Below are 19,560 nucleotides of genomic sequence, written 5' to 3'. Positions count from 1 at the left end.
ATTTAGAATATATGCAATATATTTATATATTTTGTTTGAAATTATCATATCTGTCTCTCTTTATTCTTTGTTAGCAAGCCAAAAAAATTTTACACAAATATGAGCTGCCACTGCTTATGGCTACTGCCTGTAGATGGCCTTGGGTTAGGCTGAAACAGGAAGTAAGATTTGTCCCATGTTTGGGACCTAAGCAAGTGCATTCTAAATACTTAACAAACATTTCACACACACACACACACACACACACACACAAGTCTATGTAAATTACTCATCTTTAAACAGCCCCATTTTCCTTTCTTTCTCCCTCCAAAAAAAAACCCCAAAGTACAGTTCATTTTCCAAATCAAATATTTTCCCAAAACAGGCCAGATAACACATCAATGCACATTTATGTAAAGCAAATACCAATTACAACAATAACAGCAAAACAAGACTGAATGCTACAACCAATGCATCTATTGGTTATATTATTATGGAAAATTTTTCCATAATGGAGAATTGTTCAGTTTTGATTAGAGTCTGGTTCTGGAAAAGTTTATAGGTATTAGAAGATATGCATCAGAATTTGTGGGCAAATTGCCATATTTCACTGCTCTGGAATATTTCATATTAGGTTTTGAAGTAAGCCTTCTAGAAATGAGTAAATATCTCTGTTGCAAAGAAAGCTTGGAGTATCATTTCCATTCTGAAATAATTATTTAGAGTCAGGGACAGCTAAGTGTTTCAGAACAAGCATAGTAGAAATATTTATCCTGCATCAATTTAAATATGGATGTTAATAGAGATTTTTTCCTGTATCTATGGATACAGAAGATTTGCTATAGCCAAGCACTAATATCGTTAAGACATTAAATATAGGTATGAAAGAAAACACATGGGTTATATTGTATATTACTTAAAGAATTTAATTTTCCAAAAACAGATTTGTTTTCTTTAGAGAATATACAGTAGGTTGGTATCTTTTATTTTCAGTCATGAATCATGTTTTCTACATTCTTATCCACACATGAGAATTCAAGGAATTACTCTGCTAATTAAGAGGAACTAACGTTAAGAGGTAATAATGTTAACAAATTATTCTTAACTCACTTTTAGTCTTCATAATAGTAGGGGTTTTTTTACAGTTATGAGAAATTTATTTCACAAGTCTTATTCAAAATTGCACAAATTTATTTAGGCTAAAAAATCCTAGCAATATAATTATATATTCCTTTGTTTAATCAAATGTTGGATAATATTCTGAGATTAAGTTTCCATTTAACATTTACAAATATTGTATTAGCACTAATGCTGTATGTTAACACAGATCTTTCTTAGGACTGCTTTTGTTTTGCCTTGTTCAGTAACAACCAATATTATAATTCCAATCACATTCGAACAGTGAAGATTGTAAATCTCCCTTAGAATGCTATGATAAGAGAGCACTGTTTGAAATATATTCTAATTTTGATATAAATTCTGAGTTCATTAACATATAATAGCAAGTGTTGCTTGAAAAATCATGCTGACTAATTGAATAAAAGTCAATTAATCCTAGTCACAATTTTATTAAGAATTTCTTGCATTGTGAAACCAACCTATCAGATGCAAACACAGAATACAATATATCCTCTGTCAGAACTATGCAGTGCTTCAGCATCAGTACCAAAAAACTGCTTCACAGTGTTTGGTGGCACAAATGTTGTCTTCAACTATTTAAAACAGCTGCATCTTTTTCCAGGATTGTATATCTGTCCTTTTCCTGAAACATATGTGTCTGCTCTTAAGAATTTCATACAGTTAGTACTTTTGCACCCAATGCCCAAAGTAAAAAATCTGAAATCAAATTTAAGTGCCTCATAGTTCCAGTTTTATATTTCTGAAATGTCTGCAGAGTCAATCAATCCAGCCCATTTAAAAAACCTTGCTAACAGGAATAGTTGTAATGGGAAAATGTTTAGACAAGTCATTCTTAATCTGAATTTTCTGATGTATTAGGCTACAATTCCCAGAATTCATAGTTAACAACATTCCCTACTTTAATCCAACAAATTTGAGAGTGCCAAATTGAGAAAAGCTAGTTTAGGATTTTCCATTGAATTTATACCAGAATCAGGACAAAGAACTGTTATCTATGCCCCGGTTCCCTTAAGCAGACTAAAACAAGAGCAAATAAACAAGAACACTTTGTAGCAGCCAAGAGATACCCTGGAGATACTGCATCTCGGTCTGTTGATCATAATCATCGTGTGATTTTAATCTTTGGTATGGATACTATGTGGCCAAAAAGAGAAGGGCTTGCAGAGGTTTCAAATGGGGCATCTGTAAACATAGGTTTGACTTTTGTCCATCACAGCCTTCCCCTTCAAAGAAAGCAGATGCCCAAACAGAGCAGTGCTAACAAATTTTCTAACAGGTATGCATTTGACCAGATCTGTCCTAACCTTAAGTTGTTTGTCTTTTTCCAAAACCATGTCATGCTGAAAATCCTGTGCTTTCAATAAAAGCCTGTTGCTTATTCTACAGAATGAATGTGGAATGGATGAAATAATGGGATATAAGCTTTGCTTTTCTCAAAATAAGAATCAAAGCTATTCCTTCCCTGATGTATAGCTAAAAAATACATTCTACTGAGAAATGTAGCTAAATGCTACATATTGAAAGTAATTGACCTTACCCTAAGCCGTGTGCCTATGACTGAATTAAAGTTTTACTATATTGAAATAAAAATATTAATTATGATAGAATTATAACATATTTTACTAATAATTTTCCCAATTAAAAATAAAGTTTTGATTCACCATGACATTAATTATTTTTATTCCCACCTCAGCTGAACATATAGTACTTTTACTTTGCATAGAAAGAAGTGTCTACATGAGCACTTTTTTAAATATACAGTCTATATAGTGTATTTACTGATCTGATTGAACTTTGGAGTTAGAAGCATCCAATGAAAACACTACACACTGTCTTGTTTAAGCCAGAATTAGCTGTCAGTTTCCCCATGGACATTTTCCATGTGGACTTTGAGGTAGTCATTTCTTGTAAACTTTTTGTGGCATAGCTGGCATTCAGCCATGGGCCGATTCGGATTGTGAGTCAACTTGTGCCGGATTAGCATTTTCTTGAGGCTGAATGACAAATCGCAAACCTAAAATGCAGAGGTAAAAAAAAGGAGCAAAAATCAAAACAAAGTCATTAATTGCTAAAGACCTTTTTAAACAATTCATATATAGGTCTCCCAGTACCTAACATTATGAATAATGTTGAATAAACCAAATGACCATCTTCTATGTCATTTCTGAAATTGAGACATTTTAAATTGTTTTCTTTCCCATAATCATCTAAGGATTGCTAACTAGACTGATGTAAACTGCAACTTTTACATATGCATTTGATTTAATTTATTACGTTATACAAGACAGTCCATTACCAAACAAATACACATAAAATAAAAATGAACAATTCACCATTCAAAAAAAATGGAAAAAAAAACAAAACTGGAACACAACAAATGAAAACACAGAAAAACAAAGAGTCTGTAATTACAAACATACTCCAAGTTCATTTGATTTTATAAATCTCTGAAAAAGAAAGCCTGTTTCACTAAAATCTTACAGCTAGTAATTCAAGTTCATTTACAGTATATTAACCAAAAAATTCATGCAAGGAACTGAAGATAGATGACTTCTCCCATTGCTAAAAAGGAAGGAAATCTTTTTCCTTGAAAATATAGAAAATATAAACATCACTTGATTTTGGGGGTGCCATCAAAATCTTGTCCTTCTGTCTGAAGGCTTTCAGAGGCTGGATGAAAAAAAAACCAAGCTTTGGTTTCACCCCTAAAGATTGCGGGGGGGGGGGCTCCTGGTATAGGATTTTCTATTTTTTTAGTTCTGGATGGGAGAGCACTTCTTAGGGGGTCTTCTTGGACTCTCAGTTCCTGCTTAAATGAGCAGGCAGCAGCCGTGCCGAAGGACCTTCACACAAATCCATCCTGTGTGCCATTTGTGATCATTCTGGATGAGGAAGCCCCCATTCATGATCAAGAACTGATCTGGGAAACTTTCAAGCATGAAAATAATTAGTTCAGTTAATCGCAGTGATTCTATGATTTAATGTTTAATTCCCTACTTTATCCTGCTATCTTTTGAGATTAAAAAGATTTTCACATGGTACTTCTGCAGTGAGGTAGAAGTACTATTAAACATATTGACTGAACCTAAAATTAAGAACTTGATTTTTAAAAAATTAAAAAGTTGTACCTAACACTAGATGCCAAGATATAGATTCTTAAAAATTGTTCCCCTAAAGCCATAAAAGAGAGGCACTTGTTTCCAGCACACAGGTATTCCTCAACGTAACGACTGTTCAAAATTATGATGGTGCTGAATGAAAGAAGTTATGGCCTGCATCTAAAGTTAATAGTTGTTGCTGTACTCCCACAGTCACAAGATCACAATTCAAATGCTTGGCAATCAGCCTGTCCTTATGATTGACCAGAGACATGGTAACTGTCCTTCCTTGCCTATCTTTCCTGTCCAACCTGCCCCTCAGAGTCCCTAGGGCCTGATTTCTGCCTGGCTGGGTCCACAGGACTTGGTCCTTCTTCAGCCCACCGAAGGCACAGACCCTTGGGCCTCCTCTCTGCCCTGTCATGCCTTTCTTCACTTACCTCTTCCAAAGATTGTTTTTCTGAAAGAGAATCAGCCAAAGTGCTGCACAGCCTTCCTATATAAAATGGTGCCCACTTCCAGGAAGGAAAGGAACAACTTCTGTATAAAAAGGCTACATGGTGCATTAGCTGATTCTTGTTCAAAAAGGCAATTTTCAGAAATCGCCTTTCAAAAAGAAAATCAACCAATATGATGCTTGGCCTTTTATAGAGGCCACCTTGGGCCATTGTGGAGGTGGATATCATTTCCACAATCTCTCAGAATCTCTTTTTTAGGAGATGGTGAGAGTGGTGCCCACTTCCCGGATAGCTCGAGGTGACTTCTGCAGAAAGGCTGCATGTTGCATTGGCTGGGTGTTCTTTTGAAAAGGGAATCTTCAAAAGAGGCAAGTAGAGCAAGACCTGATGGTGTGGGGAGGAGACCCAAAACGTGGGAACCAGCAAGGAATAAGCTATGCAAGGGATACCTCAGAGATGTTGCCTGAGCCTGCACCAGGCTTCCCAGGGCCTCCCTCAAGCTCTGAGGCATCCTATGCTCAGCTTAATGATGCACATGTTCATTTAACAATCACAACAAACAGAGCCAGGACTGTGGTCATTAAGTAAGGCAATCATGTGAATGCCTCGCTTAATGAGCACAATGACTTACAACCATAATTATGGGCCCAATTGTGGCTGTAAATAAAGGACTGCCTATATAAAAGAGCCTTGGTAGAGCAGTGGGCTAATGCCTCCTTAAGTAACACCAGCTGCCTGCAATTAGTGCAGGTTCGCATCCCACCAGGCTCAAGCTTGACTCAGCCTTCCATCCTTCCGAGGTAGGTAAAATGAGGACCCAGATTGTTGGGGGCAATTAAGCTGACTTTGTAATAATGCCGCTTGGGGTGTGTGTGTGAAAGCCCTAATAAGCAGGCATATACATAGAATGAAGGCTACTGCTAAGCTTGTAATCCGTCCTGAGTCTTCGGAGAAGGGCGGGATATAAATAGAATTAAAATAAAAAATAAATAAAAATAAACATAGATGTATGAACATTAAGGCAATTTTACATAATGTAATTTGCTGTTCTATATATGAAACATAAATACAAATACAGATCTGATTTCATTAGCCAAACCTCAAAAGCAATTATTGTGTTCTTTAATTCAATGAGATTTTTCTTGATGATTCTTTTTTTTAAAATTGATGATTCTGTAGCACAGGGGTCCCCACGGCCCACTACCAGGCCTTTCAGAACTGGGCAGCGGAAGTGTGCACGAGATCCATTTGTCCGAGTGGTGTGCGCATGTGCTTGCTGCTCATGCAAATGGAGCTGTGCACACATACACACATGCAGAACCATCCCCTCTTCCCCCCTGCCAGTCTGCAAAGCCAAAAGGTTGAGGAACTCTGCTGTAGTGCTTATAATTTTTAAAGGGACAGATTGTTAGCCCTGAATAAAATCTGATCCTCATCATCTATATCACTGAATCTTAAATTCCCATTTGCTTGCCTCTATAGTGATCCTGACAGCTATTTATGCCAGCAAAACGTGGAAGGCATAAGCAGTATTAACAAGAGACATGACATCTTTCAACAAAGATACCTTTGCCGAATCCTAAATTTCACTATTTTGACCATATTGTGAACAAAAAGTGCTCCAAAAGAATGTCTGTTGTAAATTGTCACATGTAGAAGAGTCCAACTCACACATCATAATGTCTGCATGGAGAACAGTTGAATTCCCAAGATGGCAATGAATGGACCCCCCCAGATGCCAAAGGACCAAGAAGTTGCCCTTGAAATACATGGCAAAGAAAATTAATGGAAGACTTAAAGACTCTAAACATCACATGTGAAGAGGCTGAAATACCCACTCAAAACCAAAATTGTTGGAGATCCCTTGCTGCCCGATATTCTACATGTGGTATGGGAGGATCTAATGCTAAAAAAATAATTCAGTGATGGATGGCTATTATCTAAACAAATACAGACCAATATATATCATCTTCAGCCACGTATAGGTTCAGAAACTGGGTATATATTAATCTGTCAAATATTAAGAATGTGTCATCTTCCCAATGTTGATATTCTCAATGTACCATGTACCAATGTACCATGTAGTCGAATGTACCATGTGAACGATTAGACCATACTGATTTCCATACCTAAATGGAAACTCTTAAATTTCCCTTTTATTAAAATCATGAAGCTATAACTCCTACAAATAAATATACAAAATTCAGTAAATATTATAGGCAATCATATTTGCATATTTGAATCAGAAAGTGATACTGATAGAAGAGAATATTTGTAGCTCAGTGTTGAACTGTAAGGTCTTTGGTGCTCTCTTAATTAATTAACTCCTTAATTTTTTTAACACATGGACAAAATCCACCATAGTGTCAACTGGAAACAGTGAGCATCCCAAATTAAGCCAACTCCAAAAACACCAAAGAATTCCTGGAGGCCTGGCATTCAGACAAAGCAGCCAGACACATAGAGGTAAACAACATCTACATACCATGGAAAAAAGACAATCAAAGGGTTCAAAAGGCCAAAACATCTCCTCACCAACAACACCCAAGTAAGCAGAGATTAACACTAGACCAACAATCAAGAAGCAAACAAAATCCTAATCAAGGAGATATAAACAAAGACAAAAAGCTAGCAATTAAAAAACCCTAATCAAGGAGCCACCAAGAACATTCCCATTAATACTGACAGGGAAGCTATTGGTATATAAAAATAAGAGCAAACCCTACCCACTTCTAGCACTGATCATGTTACCTGGTTTGGCAATGAAATGTCTGCAAGAAAACCACCAAAATCCGAGAACACCAAGGACTCTTCAGAAAATTGATATTGTCCTTGAAATTAGTGCATATATCCTTAAGATTATATTGCAAAAAAATGGTTTGCTTTCTATTTGGGCTTGAGGTGAACTTGAAACCTGAACATGAACAGTCTGTGATCTGTTCCACAGTCAGTCTGTACGGAGCTATACAGAGAGGTCAGCAAAGACCTCAAAGAAGATATCCTTAAGCCAGTAGGAAAAAACAGATGCTGAATATGTATTGAAGTCAAAGTGAAAAAGGATGAGAAAAGGACTGCCTTCCCCCGACTCCATGTGATATAAGAGGGTGGAAGAGAAGCCATGGATAAGCTTGCAAGATTCTGCCACTATAGCCTCTTAATAAAATATAGTTCTTATCTTCCTGTGAAACTAGTTTCCTGATTTGGTCTATTTTGCAGGGTTGACACAGCCTTTAGCCATGTCTTTGTTGTCATGACTGAACTCTTCCACCTCATTGTATCAATATTAAAGTCAGTTTGATATCTATGTACTCTTGTCGGGTAGTGTATATATATAGAGAGATATTGTTTTGGTCACTGAAAGACTGTTTAGCAATGAGGTAATCTTGGATTAGCAAAAAAATAATTAGCAAAAAAATGATTACTTCATTTTGGTTCCCTAGACTAGGGGTCCCCAACCCCCAGTCCCTGGACCAGTACCGGCCACGGCATGCCAGCAACCAGTCTGCAAAGCCCCATGAGCAGGATGCAGGCAATACACAAAACCACGCATCCTCCGGTCCATGGAAAAACCTCACTCCACAGAATTGGTCCCTGTGCCCAAAAGGTTGGGGACCTTTATCCTAGACCATCCAATCCAACTATGCTTTCCTCTTTAATATTTCCAACTTCAGCATTCTAGTCTCCAAAACTAAGTAGCTCATTTTCTTTACATGTTGACTTTATTTGAACTTGATCATAAAAGTGCATCATTTTCAGTACATTTCAACTCATCAATAACTAAGATGTCGGTTCATTTACTCATTCACTGTATTGAGCTTTCCTACACTCATGCTTTGTATGTTCTATCATTATCATTCTGACTTTGCAGCTATGTATTTTATTTTCATGCAAGGCCACAATCAGCAAATATATACCCCTAAGGCTTTAATCTAGTCATGTCATTAGAACTCAAAAAAATTCCTCAGCTATTCCTAAGTAGCATGTTGAGTGTCAGCCAATAATTGAGCACCATTATCATCAGTTATTTAGTATTGTCTAGTCATGTGGTTTTCTTAATAAAATACAGGTGAGGGTTATTGTTGCCTTTTCCTGGACAATATGAAATATGCCTTTGCCAATGTCAATAAAGTGGTCATCCACTTGCAATATCTTCCTATATTGCTACTGGTATAACAAAGAATAGAGGCCACATACTTTCTTTCTTTCCTATTTTTATTCTACTTTTTGTTTTTCTGTGTGTTTCTTTTTGCTTTATTTTAGTTTGTATTAACTTTTACTCTCCTTTTTAAAATGTTCAGTAAAATTATATATTTTTAAAAGCTAAGGCATTTATAACCTGTCTCACGTGTAACTTGTATATGCATAATAAGCCTATCCACCCCCTTTTAAAAAAATAGTTTTTCTTCACTTTGGGTTTCTGTGTGAGACAACAGTTACTTTGTCACTATTATTATGTTCGATACAAAGTGCAATCTGTTTCAAATAATCTAAAATATCCAAATTCCATTTACTGTGGTGCAAGCAACATTTTAGGGAAGATTGCCATAAAATAAATATATGTAGCAGATTGGCCATAGCGTAACAAAAACAAACAAACCTTGAGCTAACATAATTACCTCTTAATGCTGAATGAGTTGATCTTAAAGGACTGCAAATCATGAAAGTTTATGGAACAATATCAAATGCTGTAGTTGCAGTGAAATATTTAGCAGAAGAAAATCCTAATGCTTTACAACTAAGAAGTCAATACGTTTGGGATCCCAATTTAAAGGGAAATCTCTCTGGGATTCATTTGTAAATTAAACATAAGTAGATCAAAAGGAAACTTAACCCACATCACATTGGAATGGCTTCTCTCCTGTGTGTGTCCTCATGTGTTCATCCAGGCCACGTTTCTGACTGAAAGCCTTGTTGCACTCAGAACACTGGTAAGGCTTTTCCTGTAACACAGGAAGAAGAGATGGAGTGGAGGTGAGCCAATGCAGAACACAAGCTGTTAACAGAGCAGAATTCCACACAGGATCATGTATCTTTATATCTCAGCTCCAAGAGACATATGTCAGAACAAAGCTAGTTAAAATAATTCTTGAAAGATGAACTAAAAGTGGGTGGGGAAATTGTGGGCTGGCACCTTCTGCTTTAACATAGAGGTATTATTTTTCCCAGCCTTTTAGAAGCAATGTTTTAGCAGTGTTTTGAGGGGAAGGATCTGTGTCTGTTTTTCACAACCCCTGCTACAAACAACTAAATAAAATGACATCTTTGGAAGCTTGATTTACAACATATTACATTTTGATCAAAGCCATTTTTAATCTTCTTAGCCATAAGACTAAGTATCACAAATACAATACCTTCCCCAAATACATATTTAAAAGGCAAATATCAGTGCTTGCACAGTGAAAAAGGCATTGTGGAAAGTCTTTCAGATTGCAGATATCCTTATGCAAATAATAATTGAAATATCATGGAGAAAAATCACTCCAAGATGTCTAATGCTGGTTTTAAATTTATCAGGTACACTATAAAAAGGGCTATGGATACACAGAGCATCAAAATTATACCTTGTGATCTCCAATGAATCTAGCGAGTGGAGCTCTTTCTCATGGTCAGTTTTCCTGTGAAATGTTTATCCCCTTTTGTGCATTTAAAATATTTATTTTATTTTAAGGAACAAACACAATAGAGCTTTTAATCAGAAAACGTGCGGATCCTGCCTTTTAAATATTCACATCAGTGAGTTCTTTTGTGTATGACTTTGAATTGAAAAAAATATTCCACGTCAGCCCCCTGTAATTTTTACAGAAGTATAGATCTCAGCATATGAAAAACAGGAAATCATCCTTAATTTGTTTTGCATTGTTCTTTATGAAAACCACATTTTGTGAGCCCTCTGAAAATGCATTTTACTATGTGCATGTGATGTTCAGTGGAAAGTTGAAAATAAATCAAAATAGTTCCATATCATAAATACTGTAAAGGAAATCACAGCTATGTAATTGCTGATCATTACAAATATTTAATTTAGGGATCTTGGGCTGGTAAATCATTAAACACTTATCATAAAATTTCTGTGCTGCACAAAATTATTTATTTATTATTTATTACTATTATTTATTGATCTTAGTAGCTCTGAATTTCTACCTTGTGTTTCAATAGAGCATTTGCTCCCAGTCATAATGTTCTTTAAAATGTTTGATCAAAAACCTGCAACTGCTCTAGAGTCCAGATTGTCCATTTTCTTAACTATTCCTTGTTTTATTATTTGTAGTTACTGATCTGTGAATATACCAATTAGTCTCACAAAAATGACAAAGATTCATCTTAGGTAGCTAGCTGTGTCTAGTGGTTAAGGCTCCAGGCTAAAAAGCAGGAGACCTTAAGATCAAGTCCTGCCTTAGTCATGAAAGCTGGCTGGGGATTTTGGGCCTGTCACTCTCTCTCAGCCCAACCCACTTCACAGGGTGGTTGTTGTGGGGAAAATAGGAGGAGGAAGTTGCATTGTTTGCCACCTTAAGATATTTTTATAAATAATAAAGATGGGATAAAAAACAAATAAATCTTAGTTTCTTGTGCTCATACCTAGCACTGTGTTCAAATATGCAAACTAAATTCAGTAACCTTGAACCAATTATTGTCCCTTTGTGAGAAACAGAAACCATTTCATTATATAACCTATTGTGCAGAAACCATTTCATTAAAATAATCTTCTATTGTACAAATAAAATAATTGGAAGATTTTTGACAAATAAAATATACAATCAAAATGTGCAATATCAGTAGGTTACAATCAATTCAAGATGTTTAAAGCCCTTCATGGCATGGGACTAGGTTACTGGAGGATCCAATGACATTGACCTGTCCCATTTGGTCAAGCAGTGAAGATAATTCAGCTGTCTAAGCACTAAGAAGAAAGCCTTTTTCATGATCCACCATGCCCTATGGCAGGGCTTTTCAACCAGTGGTACGGGTACCACCTGTGGTACATTGGCACCTGGCAGGTGGTACATGACCATCCTAGAAAAGTGGTAGTGGGGGAGGGGAAATGAGCTAATCCAGTGGCAGCACCGCAAAAGCCTGAGCGAGAGATGGCTGGAGCTGCAGGTCTGTCAGGGCTCAGCGGAAGCGCCAGGATCAGTACCGCTTTCCAGCTGATCAGCGCTTCTTCGGGGCTGTCAGGGCTGAGTGGAAGCACTGGAGCTTGGCGCTGATCCTGGCCCTTTTGCTAAGCCCAGAAGAAGCACCGATCAGCTGGAATGTTGCAGCATCTTCAGGATCTTGTGATTTACATTCAGATGCTTGGCAACTTATTCATATTTATGATGGTCACATTGTCCCAGGGTCATATGAAGTGACCAAAACCTGCTGCAACCACCTAGTGGAGGGGGAATAAAAACCAAATACACCCCCCACCCCACCCCCACTGCCAATCCTCAACAAAAATGCTCACAACAATGAAAACCTCAGACAGGAGGAAGAGCACTGCCGGGCAGGCAGGCAGGTGTCTTGCTTGGCTGTGGCTTGGGGGGCACTTTTTCAGTGCCACTGTAACTTCAAACAGTCACTAAGCAAACTGTTGTAAGTCGAGGACTATCTGTAGTTCATCCCCTTTTTTCCTTCTTTTTTTGTCAAGTTTTTGGCACCTTCCTAGGTGACTGGTGGTACTCGGATGTTACCATATTCTAAAAGTGGTACAATGGGTGAAAAGGTTGAAAAGTCCTGCCCTATGGAACATCTTGCTCCCAAAGAGCATCAAGAAATGGGGTCTAAGAGTGATATGCAACCCTACAGGTGTTTGGTGACTTAAGAAGACTTCCTGTTCCTCTTTAAGTTTTTAATCTTTAAATTTCTCCCCTCTAATTTTAGGTTCTACCTCTGTTTTTAACTGTGTTTTGAATTTTTTTTTACATTGCCATATTTTTTTAATTGCATACCTCCCAGAGTCACTAAGCTGAGATAGACAGTGTATAAATTTGATAAATATATTGACAAGGACAACTACCCATAACCCAACCTCTTTTATGTCTGCATTCAATAAATGTAATTATTATTTTACTTTGGAAGACTGCTACTTATTTAATTTTATAGATATACCATAAACAAGTTGTCATTTACAAACCCAGGAGCCCTCCAATGCCTGTGAAATATTTTTCCTTAATTTTCCAAGTGACTGTTGATAATTAAACCATTTCCTCCCTTGTATTTATTTTTTCATATTTATTTTGATTCCTTCAGTGTATTTCCCATCAAAATGGCTTTAGTTGATTCTCAAACTGTTCCTACAGCTTATATGTATCTTTGGTGTATATTTACAATAGCAAGGAACATATAACAACATTTTTATATTATGAATGTTCATTTTCCTGACAGTATCTCCTATTAAACATAGAAGTAGCACTGCTTAATTTTTTTATTTCCCTGCTTCTGTTTTTCTTCTGTGGAATAGTTTAAGAAAAACCAAACCTGTGCTTACTATGAGAAACTTAATTTCTATTTTGCATAGTGTATAATCTTCTCAAGGAATCATTACAAATTTCACTCTTCATGGGTTTACTTGTAAGTATCCCACATCAAAACTGTCCTGTATGGGGAAAATAAAGTTGACATGCTTATAATAAATGAACTGTTCCTGAAGGAAGAGGGAAAGCTGGATAAAGCAGTAGGCAGAACTGACTTTGAAGAATTAAGCTCTAGAATCAGAACATGATAGGATCATACCCCACTGCTCCTACTCATGCATTTGTAGGTTTTCTCTCTGAACTAGATCTTGACTGCTCATCCTCATAGAACATGTATGCTGTTGAGTTGAAAGCAAAAGGCAGAGAAGTGGTCAAGTACCAAGTTGTGTGGTAAAGTGCTTCACATAGCCAGTCAGCTTAGGTAATATTGGTTTGAAACAGGCTAGTATCTGCAAACAACGCTAAGGTGCTAACGCTATGAGCTTTCAGCTATGAAACTCCACCAGAATACTCTTAGCACTGAAACAATTACTCTAATGCCCAGCATACAGTTTCTATGACCTTGTACCACGTGCCAATTTGGGGATAAACCTCAATACAACATAATTTCAGAAAAATATCCCAGGTTTAATCCTAGAATTTCAAATTAGGATTGCAGGATATATACATACCTAGCTAGATTGATAATATATGATTTGCTGTAAAGGCTGCATTTTATTTCTATTTACCATCACAGGAAAGAAGTCACTACATATATCACATATGACTTTCTTTACAATATGAAGATTATATTATGAGGTCACTATTTTTCCCAATGTCAGTTAAAAATGAGCTATAAAAATGATCAAAATATACTGAAATTCTTCCTTGAACTTTAACATTTAGTGGCAATAAAAGATCCAGAAAAAATCCTGGTGAGAGACTGTTTTACTTTTAGTTGGAAAACTGGAAAGTTTAATGATTATTTTAGTAGATGGGAAAAAAGACCAAACTTTTAATCTGTAAAATTAGACTTCAAAATATATATCTTACAAACCCACAGCATTTCTAAAAGCAGTCACCATAATCTTCCTTTCAGTCAGAAGATATTATAAAATGTTCTCTTTCTTGTCCATGGATTGCTATTTAGCTATTAAACTAATGCATTCTGGATGACAAATTTAATCTAACATCATTTGTCTGGTGGTAGTGGGTGGTCTGATCATGTTGATTTCTTCTGTCCAGCAGGGAAAGCAACAGTTTGTTCATTAGAAAACAAAATTCATGCTCTACATAACTTTGGCAATGGCTGTTATGTGATAAATCACTGTGTGCTTCTTGACTCAATATTGGAGAAGCATCATATCATCAGAAGCTCAATAACATTCTGTGTTTTAACTTGGATAGTGTAAAAAAGGGTTTTCTGGGGGATGTGGCCATAATTCCTTTTTTAAGCTGCTGCTCCAATTTTCAGTGAAGATCCAAATTCGATGTAGAAATGTAACCCATGGCAAATGGTGCTAACAGACACTATCCACCATAAAACATCCTGGTATTATTGGCACTATACATAGTAGAAAATACTATATGTTGTATCTAAGGACAAAATAATGTACATTGCATGGTAATTATATTGTGTAGGATACCAGGCCAAATTGTTACTCATTTACAGTTTGCATATTGATATGAATTTGATGACCTAAGTTGATACTTCTTGATGGTTTATTTAAATGTTCTCATTTTAAAAGAATGTAGCAGTAGTAATTTCTACAGACATCAGTTCTGAAGACTGTTACCACGACAGAAAAAGGCCTATATTTAATCTGGATAAAGGTAAAGGTTCCCCCGCACATGTGTGCTAGTCGTTTCCAACTCTAGGGGCCGGTCCTCATCTCCGTTTCAAAGCCAAAGAGCCAGCGCTTGTCCAAGGATGTCTCCGTGGTCATGTGGCCGGCATGACTAGATGCCAAAGGTGCACGGAACGCTGTTACCTTCCCACCATAGTGGTCCCTATTTTTCTACTTGCATTTTTATGTGCTTTCGAACTGCTAGGTTGGCAGAAGCTGGGACGAGTAACAGGCGCTCACACTGCTACGCGGCACTCGGGATTCAACCCGCCAAACTGACGACCTTCTGATTGACAAGCTCAGCGTCCTAACCCACTGAGCCACCGTGTCCCTTCTTAATCTGGATAATATTAGTTATTATAGCAGTTCTTGTAACTGAAATCATCAGATGTTTTCCAGTCATTATTGTTTGCACAAGTTGTTTCAAGGAAAAAATGAATCTCCCATTAATGGGGATTGATGGCTAGCACAACAAGATATATAGCACAAGCAGACTGCGTTAAAGCCAGACATTTCAAAGCAGTAATATTCAAACTTGAAATAGGTAGATTTAAAAGGATGACAACTCTTCAAAGGATTTATAAACAAATTATACTATCAGGAATTGTTGTTGTTGTTGTTGTTTTTAAAAAAACTTGTTTCTTTTTTAAAAGGACTCCCATGAATCAACTGATTGACATTCCACAGGAAACTTCCCATCACCAATCAAGGCTACCACCATTGCCACTCCATTCAGATGTGATGCAGGCGACAGTAGAAGAAGGCAACTTCTCCTTCTGAACTGTTGCACTGAGGAAGCCTTGTAGAGGCAGATGGTGAAACAACTGCATAAGTTGTAGGTATTAGTGCTTAGGTATTAATCTCCCCAAACCTAGAGGACCCAATAGTAAGGTATTAGGGTTCTCTCTATTCCAAGAAATCCATAAAAACTATCTGCTTGTTCCTGCTTGGCCAAAGGGAAAAAAATCCTTTTGTTTTCCCAATGATTGGGAAATAGAAACAATAAACCAGTGAAAATATTGGGCAAAATAGATCACTTGTTCAGATGGAGGACCAAATTACACGTATACGTGAACAAAGTGAAACATCTAATTGGTACATTTCACTTACAATACAAGCTCAACAATACAATATTATAGTTATTCTACATCCAGGATAACAAAACTGAATTAAAATATACATGCTGGTAGGCCAACAGTTTCATATTTACCTAAAAAAAGGATCTCACATTTGCTCAACTAGAGCAGTTTTATGAATTTATCCTCAGCTTAGATGTTTCAGTTCTGCCTAGAAACGTTATTTTCTTTTTCTTTCCACCAGTTTTTTTTTAATTTGGCAGATCATAGCAAAATCATTAAGTGACCCTACTTACTCTTGTATGGGTACGGATGTGCATTTTTAATCCATCATTCTTGCTGAAAGCTTTGTCACAGTAGGGACACTGATAAGGTCGTTCACCTGAAAACAAGACCAGTGAAATCACTCTGTTAATATCTTATGGCATACACAGGACTTTTCAAATGATTGCCCAAATAGGCAGTGATGAAGCCCAAAATTGCTTAGCTACAGCATTATTGTTATATGTTTTCAAATCCTTACTTGGGTCTAATGTTGCCTGAAGAAAAAGAACATCAAAGTAGAACAGCATGTGTATTTTCCAAGAGACAGATCCTTCTGTGGGCCACTATTCACACAAAGAAGGTCTTGTTACCGGCACACTGCCAAATGCATGGGAAAGATCCAGCTGACTGGCACTATTTACACATGCACCTTGCATTTCATAACTACATCATATTGAAATGATTTTCATGGGAGAGCTTTTGTATTGCGGGAGACCAGAGACCGAAGAATCACAAGCTTTAAAGAAACTATCCATGTAATCATAAGCAGCACTAAATGTGTTAAGTTGCCCAGAATTATGTTTGCTGCAATATTATTTATTATTTATCTATTAATTCGGTTTATATACCGCCCTACTCCCAAAGGACTCAGGGCGGTTTAGAAGGCAAAATTTAAAAACAATACAATATAAAATTAAAATAAAATTAAATTAAGTCTAGCCGCAAAAAATTAAAATCACAATTTAAAAACATTAAACTGCTCAGTCCAGACCAGATAGCTCAAAGAGCCAGGTTTTTAGGTCCCGGCAAAATGAACGAAGGTCAGGGGCAGTCCGGAGTTCTGTTGGCAGTTGATTCCATAGGGCAGGCGCACTCACAGAGAATGCCCTCCCCCTGGGGATAGACCGACGCAATTACTTCCGTGGAAAAATAAAACAATATCAAAAGGACAACAATGCTGTCTTAACAAATTTTGAATAATATACTCCCTATTCTAGCAACAAATTCTCAATTTGTAGCTATTTTTTACACATGCTATTGCTTTTTGATATGCAGTGTTTGCTGGGATGGTATATGGAGTACCATAAAAAATATATAAAAGGATACACAGATCTTAACTAAAAGCATGCTTATTTTTGGTGAATATTCAGTGCATTACTAATGATTCGTTTAATGAAAAATCATGCAAGAAACATAACAAATAAAAAGTCATACAACAATTAATAAGATGATACTCCTTCTCAGGCTAGCACTATTGTGTCAAAGATGGGAGTAGAATGGTTGGAAGAATGTGACAAATAAGACACATATCACAGTAGCTAAACTACTGATATGTTAGATGATGGTATTATGGAAGGCCAGAATCTGACGATAATGTTCTTGTAAAAATAAAAAAATAACTAGTTCCAATATTTGTCTTCCCCAAAGTGTACAATATTTTAATAATGCTGATTTTAACCAACTTAAAAAGTCTGGTCTAAATATATTGCTCTGCTTAATATTACAAAACTTTTCTCCAAAACTGGGATAAACTGGTAAAGCATCTTATAAATTCTATTTTAATTATTTTTAGTAGAAAGAATTAGGCAGCTTATAAATTTGATTTTTTCTTTATGTGTATAATAACTGAACAATTGTTAAGCAAGTGAAAGTAACTACTATACGTTGGGTCCTGTGTATGTGGTGATGAGTGAGATGCATAAGTCAGAGACTGGAATGAGAGTGAATTACAGCCTACAAAGATGAATGAACTATATGAACAAACAAACAAACACACCTCTAGATGGTGGGATCCAAAGAGTCATTTGTCTTAATAAATTAAGTTGGGCTGATGTGAAGATGTGTTTCATGCCAGAAGATATATCGCAACTTATGTTCAGGTATCAGTAAGGGTTTGGTTGACTCTGCAGTATAATGATTCAAAGATAGGAACGGATATTTTGGCCATTTGTCCAGTGGCAAATTAAATCAACTCAAATATTCTGGGAGTAGCAAAATCTGTGAAGAGTTGTTGGCCACTATGCCACAAGCACAGGCTTTACCCAGGGGGGCTTATGTCAGTGTTTCTTCAACTGTGGTCTTAGGAACCCTGGAATCTCCCAAGGACTTCCCAGTGATCTGCAAAATCAAAACCATTTACCAGCCTATGTTGAAAAACAATATAGTATTAAAACCTATCGAACAATCATGAGGAGCAGTACGGTAGTGAATGTGTCAATTTTATTTTTTAATGTGGTAAATATCTATAAATATCCCATATAAGCAAAGGTCTTTTGGTGCAAGTTAGTATACTCTAGTGTACTCTTGTCCAGCTCAAATGTAGCCCTGGACAGCTAGTAATGTGGCCCCACAATACAATAAAAATATAAATAAAGAAAGAACATTTGCTATTTATTTATATGCATTAACTATATATATTTTATATGTGCTCCAACATAATTCCTCTTCATTCAGTTCTCCCCAGGCAAGCCAAAATGTTAGACAACCATAGTCTAGAGTCTAACATGATAGTCAGCATTCTGTTTTCCTATCTCAAACCAGCTCATAGCTACATGTATTCAGGATATGCCATGCTTATGGACAGCCATTAAGTGTTCCCAAAATACATTGTGTACTTCTGGATGCACAGTTCAAGATAATTGCAATTGATGCCCTTATAAAATTTAATTACTTCAATCAATTGTATCCATGTATCTCACTTAACTAAAATAAATCAACCGAATTCTACCACTACTGAATGACATCTAAAAATTCTTTATTGGGCTCTCCCAGATAAATGGAGTCAATCTTACTATATCAAAGCCACAGAAATGTAGATGACCACAAGATGGGAACATCAGTTACAAAAAAAAACTTGAAATGATGGAATATTTGCATTGTACTAAGCTAAGGAGTTTTATAAAGAGAAATAGAGTTAAGAATAGAAGAGAGAAATTGAGGAGGAAGGCCATAAAAAGAAACAAAGCCTACCCTTCTAAAGAGTAAATTATCACCTATAAATAAGCATAGACCTTTGTTGATGTATTTGTAACTTGTCATATTGTGCATGAGATGTGATTGTTAATAAATGTTTTAACTGATTAAAAACAACTGGTTCTCTAAGTAAATAAGTTAGAATTTAATACTCCTTCTCCTGCCAGCCACCTAAAATGCTATGCTGTAAAGCAGAGGTGTCAAACTGCTGGCCCGCAGTCCAGATACATCATAGCAAAACATCCCATTGCCAGCAATGGCAAAAAAAATCATGATACATTGCGACATGT

The 19,560-nt window shown here is 36.4% G+C and overlaps 1 protein-coding gene across 1 annotated transcript in view; it reads right to left on the bottom strand.

Moving 5' to 3' along the window:
* Positions 1-2,968: 2,968 nt before the first annotated feature.
* Positions 2,969-19,560, bottom strand: part of PRDM5 (PR/SET domain 5) — a gene marked incomplete at its 3' end in the record, with an annotated part of 70,362 nt that continues 53,770 nt past the window's right edge. Inside the window, exons 13-14 of the mRNA XM_081332241.1 lie at positions 16,330-16,415; positions 2,969-3,133 (exon numbers count right to left, since the gene is read on the bottom strand). Of these exons, the coding sequence (XP_081188367.1) occupies positions 2,969-3,133; positions 16,330-16,415 (251 nt within the window). The remainder of the gene's footprint in view (positions 3,134-16,329; positions 16,416-19,560) is intronic.

The sequence above is a fragment of the Vipera berus genome (genome assembly GCF_964194415.1).
Source record: "Vipera berus genome assembly, chromosome: 7".
Classification (NCBI taxonomy): Eukaryota; Metazoa; Chordata; class Lepidosauria; order Squamata; family Viperidae; genus Vipera; species Vipera berus.
This window is presented reverse-complemented; position numbering and strand designations above follow the sequence as displayed.